At 44.6% G+C, this 15,636-nt stretch overlaps 1 protein-coding gene across 1 annotated transcript in view; it reads right to left on the bottom strand.

The window, feature by feature from the left end:
* EIF3H (eukaryotic translation initiation factor 3 subunit H) overlaps nt 1–9,517 on the bottom strand; it is a 156,140-nt gene extending 146,623 nt beyond the window's left edge. Inside the window, exon 1 of the mRNA XM_074985641.1 lies at nt 9,361–9,517. Coding sequence (XP_074841742.1) covers nt 9,361–9,477 — 117 coding nt within the window. The 5' untranslated portion in view covers nt 9,478–9,517. The remainder of the gene's footprint in view (nt 1–9,360) is intronic.
* Nucleotides 9,518–15,636: the final 6,119 nt, after the last annotated feature.

The following is a 15,636-nucleotide window of genomic DNA, read 5'->3' as shown; positions in this document are numbered from 1 at the left end:
CATTATTTCAGTGGGGGCAGCGCAGGGAGCTGCAAGAGGAGTCAGAGGTGACAGTGCCCAGAGCGACAAGTGGCTCCTTAAAGGCAGGGGTTGCCGACCCCTGCCCTAAGGGGAAACATGCACAGATAAGGTTGTTGTGATTTTCTAGGGACGTAACTTTTGAAGCACAGTTATGGTAGCCTGGGTACACTAAATCATGAATTGATAAATAGTTTACATTTGTAAAATACTAATCTCAACCGTGAATTTCCTACCTTTTAATTGCTATTTGTTAACTACAAAATTTCTGTAAGTCTTTTTATCTTTAATTTACCAAGACGCATGCAAAACTTTGAACTGTTGTAACTGATTATTGCTTAGAATTTGCTTATCTGTTTTTAAATACTAACAGCATTAGATAGAGGCACGATACTGCCTGAGCTTGAGAGAGCCACCTGGCTAATGCCTGTTCAATATACAAAGAAATAGAGGTGTATGACAGCCCACACAAGAGTGGTTCCACATTGCTGAATGCACCAACACCCCAGCAAAACTTAAGAGGTTCTAGAAGGCTTCGAAAGCACCAACTGTCACATTGCCTCGCAGGTGAGGAGTCCAGCAAACCATAATTTCCTTCAGCCACATATCTACCCTACCAATTTTGATACCAATATTAATTTGTGGATTTTAGAAGGGAGACAAGATGTAGCTAAGAGTAGAAAAGTAGTCACAACCTCAATTACTGAGCAGCTGCTTCTGGATAAGACAGATATGAAAAAACATGTGAAATCTTTGGTAGTACAATGCTCCTGCCACAATAATAATACTCTTCAGGCTGTATTCAAAGCATTTTCATATGCTTAAGTAAGATCTCTAATATTTCAATTTAAAAAGCGTTTAATTTCACCACACATCAAGCAACAGTGACTTTGTGTGTACTGTATACTTAACACAAATGTAATTCAAAAGAGTATTTTTAAACTGCAACTATACTGTTGTAGGCTATAAGCCAAAGTGACAGACATCACTGAATTCAAGTGAAATAGTATAATCAAGCTTAGCTAAACATAAAGGCCGTGTCTACATTAGCCCAAAACTTCAAAATGGCCATGCAAATGGCCATCTGGAAGTTTACTAATGAAGCACTGAAATATATATTCAGCGCCTCCTTAGAATGCCGGCAAGCACAGCATTTCAAAATTGACGCAGCTCGCCGCTGTACAGCTCATCCAGACAGGGTTCCTTTTCAAAAGGACCCTGGCAACTTTGAAATCCCCTTATTCCTAACAGCAGAGAGGAATAAGAGGATTTCAAAGTTGCCCGGGTCCTTTCGAAAAGGAGCCCTATCTGGATGAGCCACACGGCAGCGAGCCACGTCAATTTCAAAGTGCCGCGGCTGCCAGCATTCTAAGGAGGCGCTGAATATATATTTCAGTGCTTCATTAGTAAACTTCAAAATGGCCATTTGTATGTCCATTTCGAAGTTTTGGGCTAGTGCAGACATAGCCAAAAGGGAACCTCCAGCAGTTACTGAGCACCTCTAAAAATTAATTTCACAAATAAATCTTAAAACTTGCCCATATTATTGAGTTTAGAGTGGTAGAGCTGAATTGCCCATTTTACTAATTAAAAATTTGAAACATTTATTATATGGTAAGTAGCAGAAGTACTCAACTGCTAAGCATTAGTGAAATACAGAAAGCACATACATCTATAATCTTAACACTACAAGAATAAAAGATGAGGAAAAAGTAAGACTGACAATTATAACTGTCTAAATGGCAATTTTTAAAGATGAGAGTAGAGAATAAACATTTTAACTGGATGAAAAATATTATTTGTGGCAGAGCAAGACTGTGAGATACTTTAGAAGAAAACTGGGACTAAGCAACAACAAAAATTGAAAATAAGCTGCCCTTTAAACAGTTTGAAAAAATAATTATAACAAATCTTAGTATTCTTGCTGAATTTAACTAATGTAAAACTTTTCTTCTGAACATAAAACTGCACTTGTCTTGTCTGCTGTATTTTCTCTCTTTCTTTTCTGCACTTTGCCGCTCTGCTCACAAATATTGTGGACACTCAGTTTTTGAAGGCTGAAGCAGTAATAGGGTTCACAAAAAAACTAGATAAATTCATGGATGACAGGTCCATCAATTAGCCAGGATGAACAGAGATGATGTCCCTAGACTCTGTTTATCAGAAGCTGGGATGAGCAAGAGGGGACGGATCAATGGAAGATTATCTGTTCTGTCCACACCCTCTGGCACTGGCCACTCTCAGAGCACCGAATATTGGACTAGATGGACCTTTGTTCTGACCCAGTAGAGCCGTTCTTTTGTTATGTTACAATATTAAGGTAATACATTTATAAATTGAAAGGTAAAGCATATGAAATTCTGCAATTCCCAAAGATCAATTTTTGTGATAAGAGTTGGATTCTATAGCTGATTGTAATCGTGCACAAGAAACAATCTGCAACCTCATATCTGCACAATTCCAAACCTATGAAATCATGTCTCTCAACTCAATCTTTTACAGCATATGTGAATAAGTAAAAATAGGGGATAACCGTTACTATGAACTGAGTCTTCTCCAATGTGAATACCCTGTTTGTGTACATCTAAAATAAAGGGACAAATGATTGAAAGGTGAAGTAACGGCAGATTTGAACTTTGCAGCGGCCTCTCTACCTCAGAAGCTGCAGACTGTTTCAGAGCTACTTTTTATGTCCTCCATCAAAGACCTTAGCTATAGGAAAGGCCAGAAAGTAGTGGTGGTAAAACAAGTTGCACAGAAACATTTAAGTCTCGTCTAAGCAGGAAATATTTCAATTATATTGGATACCTGGTAAACAACATAATTCTCTGTGCTGTACTCTTCAGAGCATGGTTTCCCAAACTGGGGGGTGTGCCCCGTGGGGGAGGGGATGTGAAGAAATTTCAGGGGGGGGCGGTGCACAGTGACCTGACACCCTGCCATCATTCCCCCCACCAGAAGAAAAATCCAGCCTTTGCTTTAGGCTTACAGCCCCTGCCATTTTATGCAGGCGACCTGGTACAGCTGCTATAAAAAGCAGGCAGACAGCGAAGACCCACATGGAGGTAGCTGCCTCCTGCAAAGAGGAGAGTGTGTAGGTTGGGGACAGGAGGGGGAAGAGGAGACGAATAAGGTTAGATGGGGGCTGGAAGTGCCTGGCTTGGGGGAGGGGGATGGAGTGAGAGTGGGGGGACTGGGGTTGCCTGGCTTTGGGGGAGGGAGGAGCTCGCGGGGAGCTGGCCCTGGCAGCACAGGGCTTGGTCAGGTGGCTCTGGCAAGCACAGGGCTCAAGCAGGCAGGCAGCTGGCACAGGCAACTCTGGTGGATGGCATGGGGCTCAGGCAGCTGGTCAGCTGGGGCTGCACCAGACACTCACATTTTTAATTTCAAATAACATTTTTATATCAAGTTTTTGTGTTTATTTTAAATTACAAATAGAATTTTTTGTTTAAAGGGGGGTTGGATGATGGTAAAGAAGAGGTGGGGGGGCCTGAGGATTTCTCAAAAATCAAAAGAGGGGCGGGGGGAGATGCCAAAAAGTTTGGGAACCACTGCTTTAGTGTGTCTTATAGGTTTAGGTTCAACATCCTTTAAAATGACAATGCTTAAAACCAAAGAAAGCCTCTCATATTGGAATAAACTGTCCACTTTTAGAATTATAAAGGTGTAACTACATCTATTTAGATTTACTTTTTAATGTATATCTGGCCTAAGATGTGACGCTGACCCCCCCCCCCCCCCCACTATCAAACAGGGGTGTGAAATGTAGACACTCACTGTGGATAGCACTAGGTTGACAGAAGAATTCTTTCAACCTGCCAAGTTACCGCATATACATTTCTCACTCAAAGATGTGTAAAACTACCCCTGCCGCAAAGTGCAGCAACACTGTAAAAGTGCCACCATAACTGGGTTTCCCAGCGTTCTTAGCTACTGTCCTTGTGGAGGTAGAGTCACCTACAGCACTGGAAGGATTCTCTCTCAGCACTGGTGACTAACTGAAGCAGGTGTTTCTGCAATTTGCTGCTCAGAAGCCAACAGAGGCATCCCTACTGAGTGATAGGGAAGGGTACAGGACAGTGTCCCTTCCCATGTGCTGCCACTTGCCTGCTCTGCCCAGCTTGTGTTGAGCCTCAAGCTGCAGAGGAAGATGCTGAAGGCCTTGAAGCAGTGTTCCTTATAAGCTGTGCACTGGTGCGGTCACTCAGGAGAGATTTAAAGGCCACCCAGCTCATTAGCTGAGCACCCACAGCTTGGTTTTCTGTTTCTACAGGCGATACACATTCACACATTTCAGTGCACATAAAAGAATTATAAAAATAAAAATAATTTTAAAAAAGTGTTCTGCACATGGATGGTAAAGATTAGAAGGAAACATTGTCTTGGAGTGGGAATATTGTAGGCCAAAACCCTCACTATGGGTAAAGAAAGCAAGGCAAACATCTAGATGTGTCTTTTTCCAAGTTGGGAAAGTTCAGCCAGAACAGTAACAGGGACAGGAAAGCGATCCACCCTCTTCCACGCTCTCAACCAAGCTTCATACTCATCACTAAGTACATTATTAAAAATTATTTAAAACTTATACTATGTATGTGCATGATGCCTTTTGTCTGGTGAAATAAAAGTCCCTGTAATCTAACAGGTTTAATCTACAGCATTAAATGAGAAGTTACTCGTAGTCATAGGTTTAGCTTGTACTGATACAACTTTTTGGTTAAACAAGTATCAGAGAAGTGAAAGTGTTAGTCTGAATCCATAAAAACAAGAAGCTCCATGGCACCTTACAGACTAACATATTTTGGAGCATAAGCTTTCATGGGCAAAGATCTGCTTTGTCAAGCCCTTATAGTGTTAGAAACAGAATTTCTTCCCCCCTCTATAGGCTTCTTGTGCCATTGAGGATACTCATTAGAGGAACTGCTAATAACCCATTGATTGAAAGAATTCCAGGTGAACACCCATCTCATAATGTCTCATTCAAGGATTTCAAAAAAATGTTTAGCCCATCGGTGTGGTCAGAAGTGGGTTTGCATATGTAACGTTTCCCTCTCCTTATAATTAGCTTTTGTTTCTAAACTATACCTACAGTTAAGAACCAGGCCTGTACCACTGTGCCTGACTGCAAAACAAAAGGAAGTAGGGGCACAAGATACGCAGTACTACTGGTTCTGTGCAACACTGTCTTTAGCACATTTTGTTGAACAGATCAGAGTAAAAACAGGCATGCAATAAGAATACCAGATTACTTAATACTAAGGGCAGGCTATATTCAACCTGAAAGTCAATTTCAGATATACAATTCTAGCTAGGGCAATTGCAAAGCTAGAATCAATGTATTGGAAATAGACTTATTTGACTGTCTTGACTAAGGAAGATATCCCAGTGATTTAAATATTAACTCCATCTTACAGAAATAGAAATAGAAAAAGGATGACTGATATATTCAAAGAAAGAGCTAGTAGCTGAACTAAGGTTAAACTTCACAGACCCTCACTTGTAGTTCTATGCTCAGGCTTCTTCCTCTGTCAGAAACTAGCCTCTGTACAAGACCTACTTTTATGCTTTATTCCTCTCTAATTACCCCCAGTTATATTGATATTGATTTAGCATCAGTATTATGATAGATATAAATATCTACAACTAACATGCCACAGAACATTATTGATAAAAGAGAAATTCAACCTAAGAACATAAGAACAGCCATACTAGGTCAGACCATAGGCCCTTCAAGCCCAGTATCCTATCTTCCAACAGTGGCCAATGCCAGGTGCCCCAGAGGGAATGAACAGAACAGGTAATCATCAAGTGATCAAGTCCCTGATGCCCATTTCCAGCCTCTGGCAAACAGAGGCTCGGGACACCCTCCATGCCCATTTTGGCTAATAGCCATTTATGGATCTATCCCCATGAATTTATCTAGTTCTTTTTTAAATTTTACTATAGTCTTGGCCTTCACAACATTCTCCGGCAAGGAGTTCCACAGGTTAACTGTGCATTGTGTGAAAAAATATTTCCTATTGTTTGTTTTAAACCTGCTGCCTATTAATTTAATTTGGTGACCCCTAGTTCTTGTCACTATCCCATTTCTTACATGCTAAAGGTTAGCAGTGATCAAACATGGAGAATGCCAGTGAAAACGAGGTAGGATCAGAGGCTAAGACAGTCGTGTCCAAAACAAAATTTAGCAATCGACACAGCACCCCCACCAGCCAGGAGCCCTCCACCCCACCAACCAGGCCTGCTATCACCCCCACGCCCTCACCAGCCAAGCATCCACACCCCATGCCCCCTGTGCAAACTGCCAATGACTCACCAGAGCCACTGCCAGAGCTGTGCCATGAGAGCCACCCCACCCCACTGAGCGAGCCACAGGAGGAGCCGCCTCCGCCACCACTTGCTTATCCAACACCAAGTGGTGAGGTACATGTGCGAAGGGCGCAACACATATGCAACTCTAATGAGCCACTTTGCCACATTGCACAGTCCAGTTTGCCAGATGTGGTGAACAGACAGCATATTGGACACTGCAGGGCTAAAATATAGGGAAAAAACAACTTAAAAACTGCTTAGGTAAGTTAGAATTCAAGTCACTGGGGGCCTGATGAAATATATCCAAGAATACTCAAGAAGCTGACTGAGGCTATATCAGAACCATTAGCAATCATCAAGGTGTAAAAGATGAGAAAGACTCCAGACAACTGGAGAAAGGCAAATATAGTGCCAATTTATAAAAGGGGAAATAAAGACCACCCAAGGAATTACACACCATTCAGCTTAACTTCAGAATGCAGAAAGATAACGGAGAAATAATTAAGCAAGCCATTTGTGCAGAAGTCAATATAAATTTGTGAAGAACAAATCATGTTAAAATAACCTAACAGCTTTAAAAAAACAGGGTAACAAGACTTATAGATAGGGAGGAATCAGGAGATATGATATATCTTGACTTTAGTAAGGCTTTTGATACTGGCTCCCATGACCCTCACAAACAAATCAGAAAAATATAACCTGGAGGCAGCTATTATGTGGTGGTTGTATGAAGGATTCGAAAACAGTTCCCAGACAGTAGTTATCAGTGGTTCACAGTCAACCTGGACAGGCATATTCAGTGGGGTCCTGCAGGGATCAATTCTAGGCCTAGTTCCATTCAGTAGCTTCCTCCCCCGGCCAGGCAGAGCCTGTGGTTCAAATCCAGCCCACAAGACTCAGGACCCCCTACCGCAATGCAGTGGGAAACTGGTGCTCCAGCCACACTGGGGGCAGCAGTGGGAAGGTGAAGCACCAACACTGGTTCCCCAGTGGAGGAGGGTCCTGAGCCTTGTGCATCAGATTCAGGGAAGCAGCCGATCAGATCCAGCTCACAGGCCATAGGTTCAAAATTCCTGATTAAGAAAATGGCATAAAAAGTAAACTTATAAAATTTACAACTATTACCAATCTGGAACACAAAAATGATTAGTGACTGGAGGACATGATTTATGAAGAGAGGCTGAGGGATTTGGGTTTATTCAGTCTATAGAAGAAAAGGGTGGTGGGGGTGGCGTTTGATAGCAGCCTTTTACTGGAAAGAGGCTGTTCTCAGTGGTGACAGATAACAGAACAAGGAGCAATGGCTCAAGTTGCAGTGGGGGGTGGACCATCTAGGTTGGATACTGGGGAAAACTACCTCACTAGGAGAATGATGCAGCTCTGGAATGGGTTACCTATGGAGATAGCAGAATCTCCTTCCCTAGACGTCTTTAGGTTCTGACTTGACAAAGCAGTGAGTGGAATGATTTAGTTGGAATTGGTCCTGCTTATACCAGGGACTTGGACTATATGAGGGATTGAAAGTGCTTTGCATGATAGGATTAAAACTGAAAATGACTTGGACAAACTGTAGAAATGGTCTGAAGTAAACAGAATGATATTCAATGAACACAAATGAAAGTATTCCATTTAGGCATGACCAATCAACTGTATACATACAAAATGGGAAATGACTCACAAGGGTGGGGGGAGGCGTATCACAGTAGATTACAAGCAAAATATGAGTTAACAGTGCAACATTATTGCCTAGATATATTTTATAGCCTCTTTCCATTTTTTGTATATATCTCATTCACTCTGAAGCGCATTAAAAGGAGTGTTCAGCAAAACACAAGACATAATTCTTCCACTACACCACGCTGATTAAGCTCAGTTACAACAGTGTCCAGTCCTGGGCACCAAGTTTCAGTAAAAATGTGGGAAAATTAAAGATAGTCCAAAGAAGAGCAACAAAATTATTAAAGGTCTAAACAACATGACCTTTGAGGAAAGACTGAAAAAAAAATAGGTTTGTTCAGTCTGGAATAGAGAAGATTGTGAGGGGACATCAAGTATATAAAAATTGTTACAAGAAATAGAAATAAAAAACAGTTCCTGTTAGTCTCTGAAAATAGGACAAAAAGCAAAAGGCTTAAATTGCGGTAAAGGTTTAAGTAAGACACTAAGAAAAACATCTTAGCTGTAATGGTACTTTAGCACCAAAAAGTTGCCCAGAGAGGTTGCAGAATCTCCATCGCTATTAATATTTAAAAGCAGTTAAACAAAAACCTCTCAGGGATGACCTACAATAGTACTAAATTCTACCATGTGCACGGGGGGCTCGACTGGACGACCACCAGAGAGCCCTTCCAGTTCTCTGAGTATGTTTTATCTGCACCTTTCCTATGCGGGGCCATTGGAAGGTAGAGACAAAAAAAAAAGGGCTGGGGGGAGAGGACCCTGGTAAACTTCACTCCCAAATACCACAGCTCCCAGGGTGGCCCGGACATTTGCCTTTACAGTGAATGCAGCTACTGCTCGTGGCTTTCGAGCCCTCCCCAGGCACCTCGGAACAGCAGCACAGATCTATCCCTCCTATGAGCAGTTTAGGGAGGTACTTAAGCCAGACCTACCCTATCACAGAATCCTACTGCTGGAAGAGACTTCAAGAGGTCATCGAGTCCAGGCCCAGTAGGAACCCTAAAAAGCTCCTGCCCCAACACCAGGCCTCAGCGCGGAGGTGACCAGGAACTGTTCTTGACCCCCAGGAAGGGCCTCCGCCACCCGCCCAGGCAGCCCCGGGGAAGCCACCGCAGGCGGCCGCACAGGCGGGGGAAGCGAAACGGGCCGCTGCCGTGGGGGAGGGGTCCTGTGTCTCACGGACGCAGACAGCGCCGGACTCCACTAGCCGGGCACACGAAAGCGCCGCTCCCCGCAGAGCAGTGGCAGGAACCGGCTCTCTCCACCGAGGGTGTCCTCCACAGCCCGCTGCCGCCAGCTCCCACGCGGACCAGCCCACCAGGCGGCCGCACGGACCCGGCTCCGCTTACTCACCAGCCCGTCGATCTGCACCTGCTTGACGGCCGAGTCCCCCGGGGCCGCCTTGCCCCTGGCTTTGCTGGCGGCGGAGCCGGTGCTGCCGGGCCCCATGCTTTCCTTGCGAGACGCCATGTTGAGAGACGGCTCCCCGCGCCGGCCGGAAAGAGAAAAAAGAAACACCGGCGGCGTGGCTGAGGACCTGGGGCGGGCTAGTGAATGACGTCCGGATGGAAACTAAGGGAAAGGCCAAAAGGGGCCGCAGTTGAGTGGATGGGACACAACTGCGCGTGCGTAGAAAAATGGTGCGCGGAGGGAAAAGGCGCCGGAGGAAGTCGCGCATGCGCAGCACGGATTACTTTTGGAGGGTCTCCGGTCGCTCCCAGAGCGCTGAGTTGCTTGATTGCCGCGTTCGGGTTGGCGTGAGAGCGGCCGAAAGGCTGCGTCTGTATAGGCGAGTTGTAGCACATCCAGAGCGCGGGGCTGGCCAGGGCGAGGGAAAGGCTATGCCGGAGCAGTCCAAGTGCCTTTGTGTTGCGGGCCCTGCGTCCCCACCAGGGCAGTGCAGGGCCACACAATCACCCCCACCCCCGACGGGGCTACTCGTACAAAGAGCCCGTGTGCCGAGGCGAACACGTGTTGGCTGCATGCCCCCAGGAAGCGGCGTGGCGTCAGAGCAGGGCTGAGTCAACGGCTAAGGGCTTGCATTGCGGACCAGCCAAGTGGGCAGGAGTAGGACACAAGGCAGATGAGGGTTTAGTGCTGCGGACTTCCTAACAGGATATGTGAAGGCAGAGGGACAACCATAGACAACTGCTAACTGGTGGTAGTGGGGAATCAAGGACAGCTCCCCCACCAACACACCACAGCTGAGTGCCAAGGCTCCCTCTAGCAATACCCTCTTGACCACAGCACCTACTCCTGATTTGATCCCCACTGCTTCCCCTACCTCCATCCACTCCCCATCATCCCTCCACTGTCTCCCCAGGCTCCCAGCCCACCCTACTGCCTCTGTGGGCTCTCTCCATTGCCTCAACTGACTCCCAGCTCATGTGCTCAAACAGACAATTGTGTCTGCTAGCCACAAGGGATGTGACTACAGTGTACAATATCTAGCTGTTGCTAGCCTTTGGCAGCTGAGTCAGGTTCTTGGGGCTATACATTTGCAGTGTAGACATCTGCGGTGGAGTTCAAGCTCTGTGACCCTCAGAGACAGTAGGCCTCAGAGCCTGGACTCCAGCTCAAACATCTAAACAAATTGTGAATGCTGTCATGAGCCCTATGTTAGGGATGTTAATGGTTACCTGGTACACCTCACTCTAAATAGATGAAGCTTACTACTTTTGGTTAACTAGTGGGGACTGGAGCAGCCTGCCACAGGCAGTCAGAGCACCCCTATAGTAATAATAAAATGGAGATACACATCTAGAACTGGAAGGGACCGGGGGAAGTCATCTAGTCTAGTCCTTTGCACTCTTGGCAGGAGCAAGCACCATCCCTAACATCTGTTTGCCCCAATCAGCCTCCTTAAGGATTGAACTCAAACCCTGGGTTTAGGAGTACAACATACAAACCATTGAGCTATCCCTCCTCCCTTCATCCATAGCAGGGTGGCCTGATACAGCTATGGGCAGGTGTGCTCCAGCCCAGCCAGAACATCCACATGCATCACAAGCACTGGTTGAAACAGCCCATCTGTGGCATTGCTGCTCCAGCCCAGCCACAACACCCCTATGTGCATCACAAGCACTGGTTAGAACAGCCCAGCTGGGCTGGAGCAGCCTCCCCAGCCACCATCCCACTTCCCCATCTAATCAGTTAACTGAAGAGGTTAAGGGGAAGAGGGGGGGGGTCCAGTGTCAGGTGACTCAGACCCCTGTCTGTCTAGGGCTGTGGCAGTCATTACCAATTGGAGCATCCACAGAAAGACTAAGCTCCATCACAGCCATCAGCCCTGTCTGGCTATTTCATTGTTGTACCTGAAGCCCAAAGTACTACATTTGAAATACAGATACGTTGTCAATATTTCTAACATCACATACAGAAATGATACAGGCATACAAATTGGATACTCACATTTGGTAAATCATAACTTTTCCAATGACATCTGATATCAAGTACATCTCAGTTATCTCATATCCATATCATGTTTGGAGTGTAATGTTACACTGTGCTACTAGGGTTTCATGTTCTCATCAGACTTAAAAGCAGACACTTAATTTTTGTGTCACTCATTGCTTTAAATAAAGTTATTCATCTTGTATGGGTGTTAGTGCACCTGTGCACCTTCACTTGAAGAGTTTCAGCAACACTGCCCATAGGGCTTGCAACCTGTGCATAGCCCTAATGACACCTCATCTTAGTGTGTGCATGACACATACCTTTCAGTTCTTTCTCTACCACAGAGTACTTTTACAGACTCCAAAATAAAGTGAAAGATGGTGGGTAGTAGACCATCCACAGAGACTCAAATCTTGAAGAACTTCAGTTACTATGTAAATACTACTTTTATTCTTCAAGTGATGTCTCTATGGGTGCTCTATGTCAGGAAAACCACTGTAGAGCAGGGTCCTCATGAACATGGAAAAGGCTCTGGAGATGGTTGGTTGGTTGATTGATAACACCACTAGGCCTAGCCACACATCTGATTCTGGGCACTGTGTAATTGCATGGTCTCTTGCAAATGTGTTCAGAGACTCAGGTGGCAGTTCCCCACATATCTGTGAGGGGAATGAAGTTAAGTGAGACTATGCATGCAGCCACTGATCTGATAGAATATGTCAGGTGTCTGTGTGTCCATTTTGGATAGTCTCTGCACTGATATAGCATCTCCTTTGAATTGTTCTGTGACAGATAGAAATAGTTTGGGAGATTTTCTGAAAGGTTTGGATTTATCCGGGTAGAATGCTAGGGCTTATCTAATAGGTAAGGTGTGTACTGTAGCTTCCTTTCAGACAACTTCCTACAGTTTTTACAAACTTTCTCTGTTTTGTGTTTCTTGGCTGCTTGCTCCAACAAATTCCTTTCCTGTCTCTCACAGTCATTTAACCTAAATTCACCACACCTGCTCCACTTACCATCTTCTCCCTGTCCCATCCTGTCCCGCTCCTCCCCCTTCCCCTTTTTTTTTTCCTATTCATTTGGTTTATCCCCTGTGAAGTGAGCCCACCCAAAAATAACTAAACAATGTTGTGGAACTAACTTGACGTTTGCTGTCATCGCGTTGTTGACTCTCTGTAGTATACCCCTTCCTGTAACGTCCACACTTCAAACTGATAGTATGATTCTCACCTGTATTAGCATTCATTGAGCTACCATGCTAAAAAGAGTGTAGCCATGGAAGTGCATGTGGTGGAATGGACTAGCTGCGTTGCATACATATTCAGGGTGGCAAGCTGCTCTGCATGCCACAACCACAGCTACACTCTATTTTTAGCATGCTACCACAACAGGAGCAATCACAGATACATCTTCTGTGGCTGAGAGTTAAACACCTAGCTGCAAATAGAGATATACCCTATTTCTGTACTGTCTATTTATACTGTAAGCTCTTTCATGCAGGGACTATCTGATACTCTGTGTTTGTATAGGAACTAGCATAGTGGGGCCCCATTCTTAGCTGACCTTTAGACATTACCACAAAACATATGCTACCGATCAAACAATAAACACAAGTGTCAAAATGTTTAAAAATTAAGTATGCATTTAAGTGCTGTGCTGGATCTGATACTAGAACAGTTACCCACATCCCCTGGAATTTTTTATTTTGAATTATAGACCATCCTCATTCTAGGTTTTAAAATGTATGTATAGAAATGTAGGAATTGTGCTTCCAGATTAGACCAACTACCTATCTTGTCTAATATCCTGATAGTGGCCAGTGATGGACATTCAGAAATAAAATCTCCACAATGGATAGTTTCCGCTTCCTGTGCGTGGAAACCCCGTCCCCAGTCAATTAGCCAAACCATTATTCATTCTTCCAGACTCCTTCCTACGATCCACTGATATGTAAGTGAGCCTGTGAATGATTAAAATCTACATAAAGAAATGTAAAACAAAAATGGAATCTTTCAACTGGTGCACATCACTAATCTATATTAAACACTTTTCTGAGATCCACCTCCACCAACTTTTGTTGTTTTACCATCATGCTTTCCTATCTTATTTTTTTAAATCTTTACAATGTGAAAGACCTGCACAAATAATTGGAGGAATTACCAAACTGCAAGAAAAGAAAAATATTTATTTTCTCTAATCTGTTATAGAATAAAAGGTATTGTTATTTTTAACAAGAGTAAACTTTTTTCAGACAGAAGAGTGGTTGCAAAGATAACTGGATCTTTTAAACTAAAGTTTACTAAATAACTTACAATGGTCCTCTTTTCTGAAGTAAAGATGATAGGCTCTGGTAGTCCATGCCTTTATAACTTCCAGAGTAGACCTCTGAACATGCTCAACCTATTGATCAGAAATGCTATACAAAAGCTGCAAATGATCTGAGATGATGCAGTTCTGACCTACATGGGATAAAATGAAGTGAACAATTCATCACAATATACCTCGCTCTGCAGTGGCTCCAATCGAACTGTAGATGTTTCTGATCTTCAGAGTTCTTAACTGTCTAGGTCACATTTATCTGCATCACTTGTCTACACTTGCAATCGTTGTGGGCTCTGCATAGTAGCTGATGGTTCTAAGTGAGGATCAAATGGGCAGTGGCAAAGGACTGTAATTCGACCAAAAAAGATAATCACCACAAGCATACCGTTGCAAAAATGATCTAAGAGCAACTTATTTGCAGTGTTGTAGCTGTGTACAGCCCAGGAAATTAGAGAAACATGTATAGTATTTTTTCCACAGGATCAACCTCTTTTGGCAAAACAGCAACTTGAATGAGTAGTATACACTAACTGGCAGCCATCTCCCATTTCCTGCCTGTGTTACAGTTGTCCCTGCAAAGAGACATCCCCCACTGTTTCTGCTGTAGGAAGCAGGTGTCCCTACTCATCATTTTGGCAGGAAGACATCAACTTCATCTGCTTGCCTGATGTACAGACATTGAGTTCAGTTTTCCTAATTGTCAAAAGGCTTATGTTCACAACTCCTCCAGTGAACAAGCAGAAATTCCTTAAATGTAATATTTATAACTGTTCTTAATGAGTGTTATCCCCAGCATTAAATACAGATCTCCTTTGTTTCAGTGTGTCAATGCAAAGAGAGGCAAAACTTACATAAGACCTTTGAATATAAAATATTTTTCTTGTAAACTTGAATAAACTTTGTAGAAGGAATGATTTCCTGACCACAGTCAACTGTGCAGACACACGGTGCAGAAATTTATCTAAAGAAATTCTGCACATGTAAGATATCAACACTAATGCTACAATTCGCAGGAACAGTAACTATCAGTGAGGCTAAACTGGGCAAAATTGTCTAGTTATTTTCTCGATGTGGATAAAGGCTGGTTAAGGTGAGATCAGAGAGCTCACAACATGCCCCAATCAGTGTTCTTTGTAAGCTGAGCATTTGAGTAGCCCCCCAACTGATTAGCAGAGAGCCCACAACCAGCAGCATATGCTTCTACTGGTGATGTGCACCCCCATATGCTTTAATGCACAAAATTTATTCTGTCCATGGATGGAAATAAATTAGAGGAAACCGTGGTTGCAAAGAGGATTTCAAACCAGGTTTTGCAAACGGGAACAGGGTAGCTAGACCAAGAAATGACCCCATTTAACCTGCAGGGTAAGAGGGAAACTCACCCCCTGCCAGGCACAGAAGACAATGGTGAGATGTGGTAGGGCACAGGCTCATCAGGTGTGCAGTGTGTGCTCAGGTCTTGCGGGGCTCCTGGCAGCCTAAGGTGTGTGCCCAGCCTTTGCCGGAGTGAAGGCAGCCCGTGACCGACGCTGGGCGCCTACACGGACGTGACAGAAAATCAGTTTTCCATCAAGAGAAGCGAGACGACGGACTCGAGGCCACCGACCTCCATGGCTCACCCAGCTCCCCTTGCCTGACAGGCAGCAGGCGTCCGCTTCCGCCGCCCGAAGGGAAGGGCCCTCCAGGCCGAAGCCTCCTGGGGGTTTTCTCTTTTGTCCCGACCGGGGTGAGGTTCTGCTCTCCAGCTTCGAAACGCCCCGCAGACCCTTACACTGTTTTCCCGCCAGCTCCAGGCGCGGGGTGGAGCTCGGACGCAGGCCAGCCTCTCATTGGCCACGAGGGCGGGCGTGACGCGAGCCGTTCGCTGGAAGCTCCTCCTCGTTGGCTTCCGGGTCGGGGGCAGTGGCCGTT

The sequence above is a fragment of the Carettochelys insculpta genome, chromosome 2 (assembly GCF_033958435.1).
Source record: "Carettochelys insculpta isolate YL-2023 chromosome 2, ASM3395843v1, whole genome shotgun sequence".
NCBI classification, from domain to species: domain Eukaryota; kingdom Metazoa; phylum Chordata; order Testudines; family Carettochelyidae; genus Carettochelys; species Carettochelys insculpta.
The sequence above is the reverse complement of the archived record's forward strand: the minus strand, read 5'-3'. Positions and strand labels throughout refer to the sequence as shown.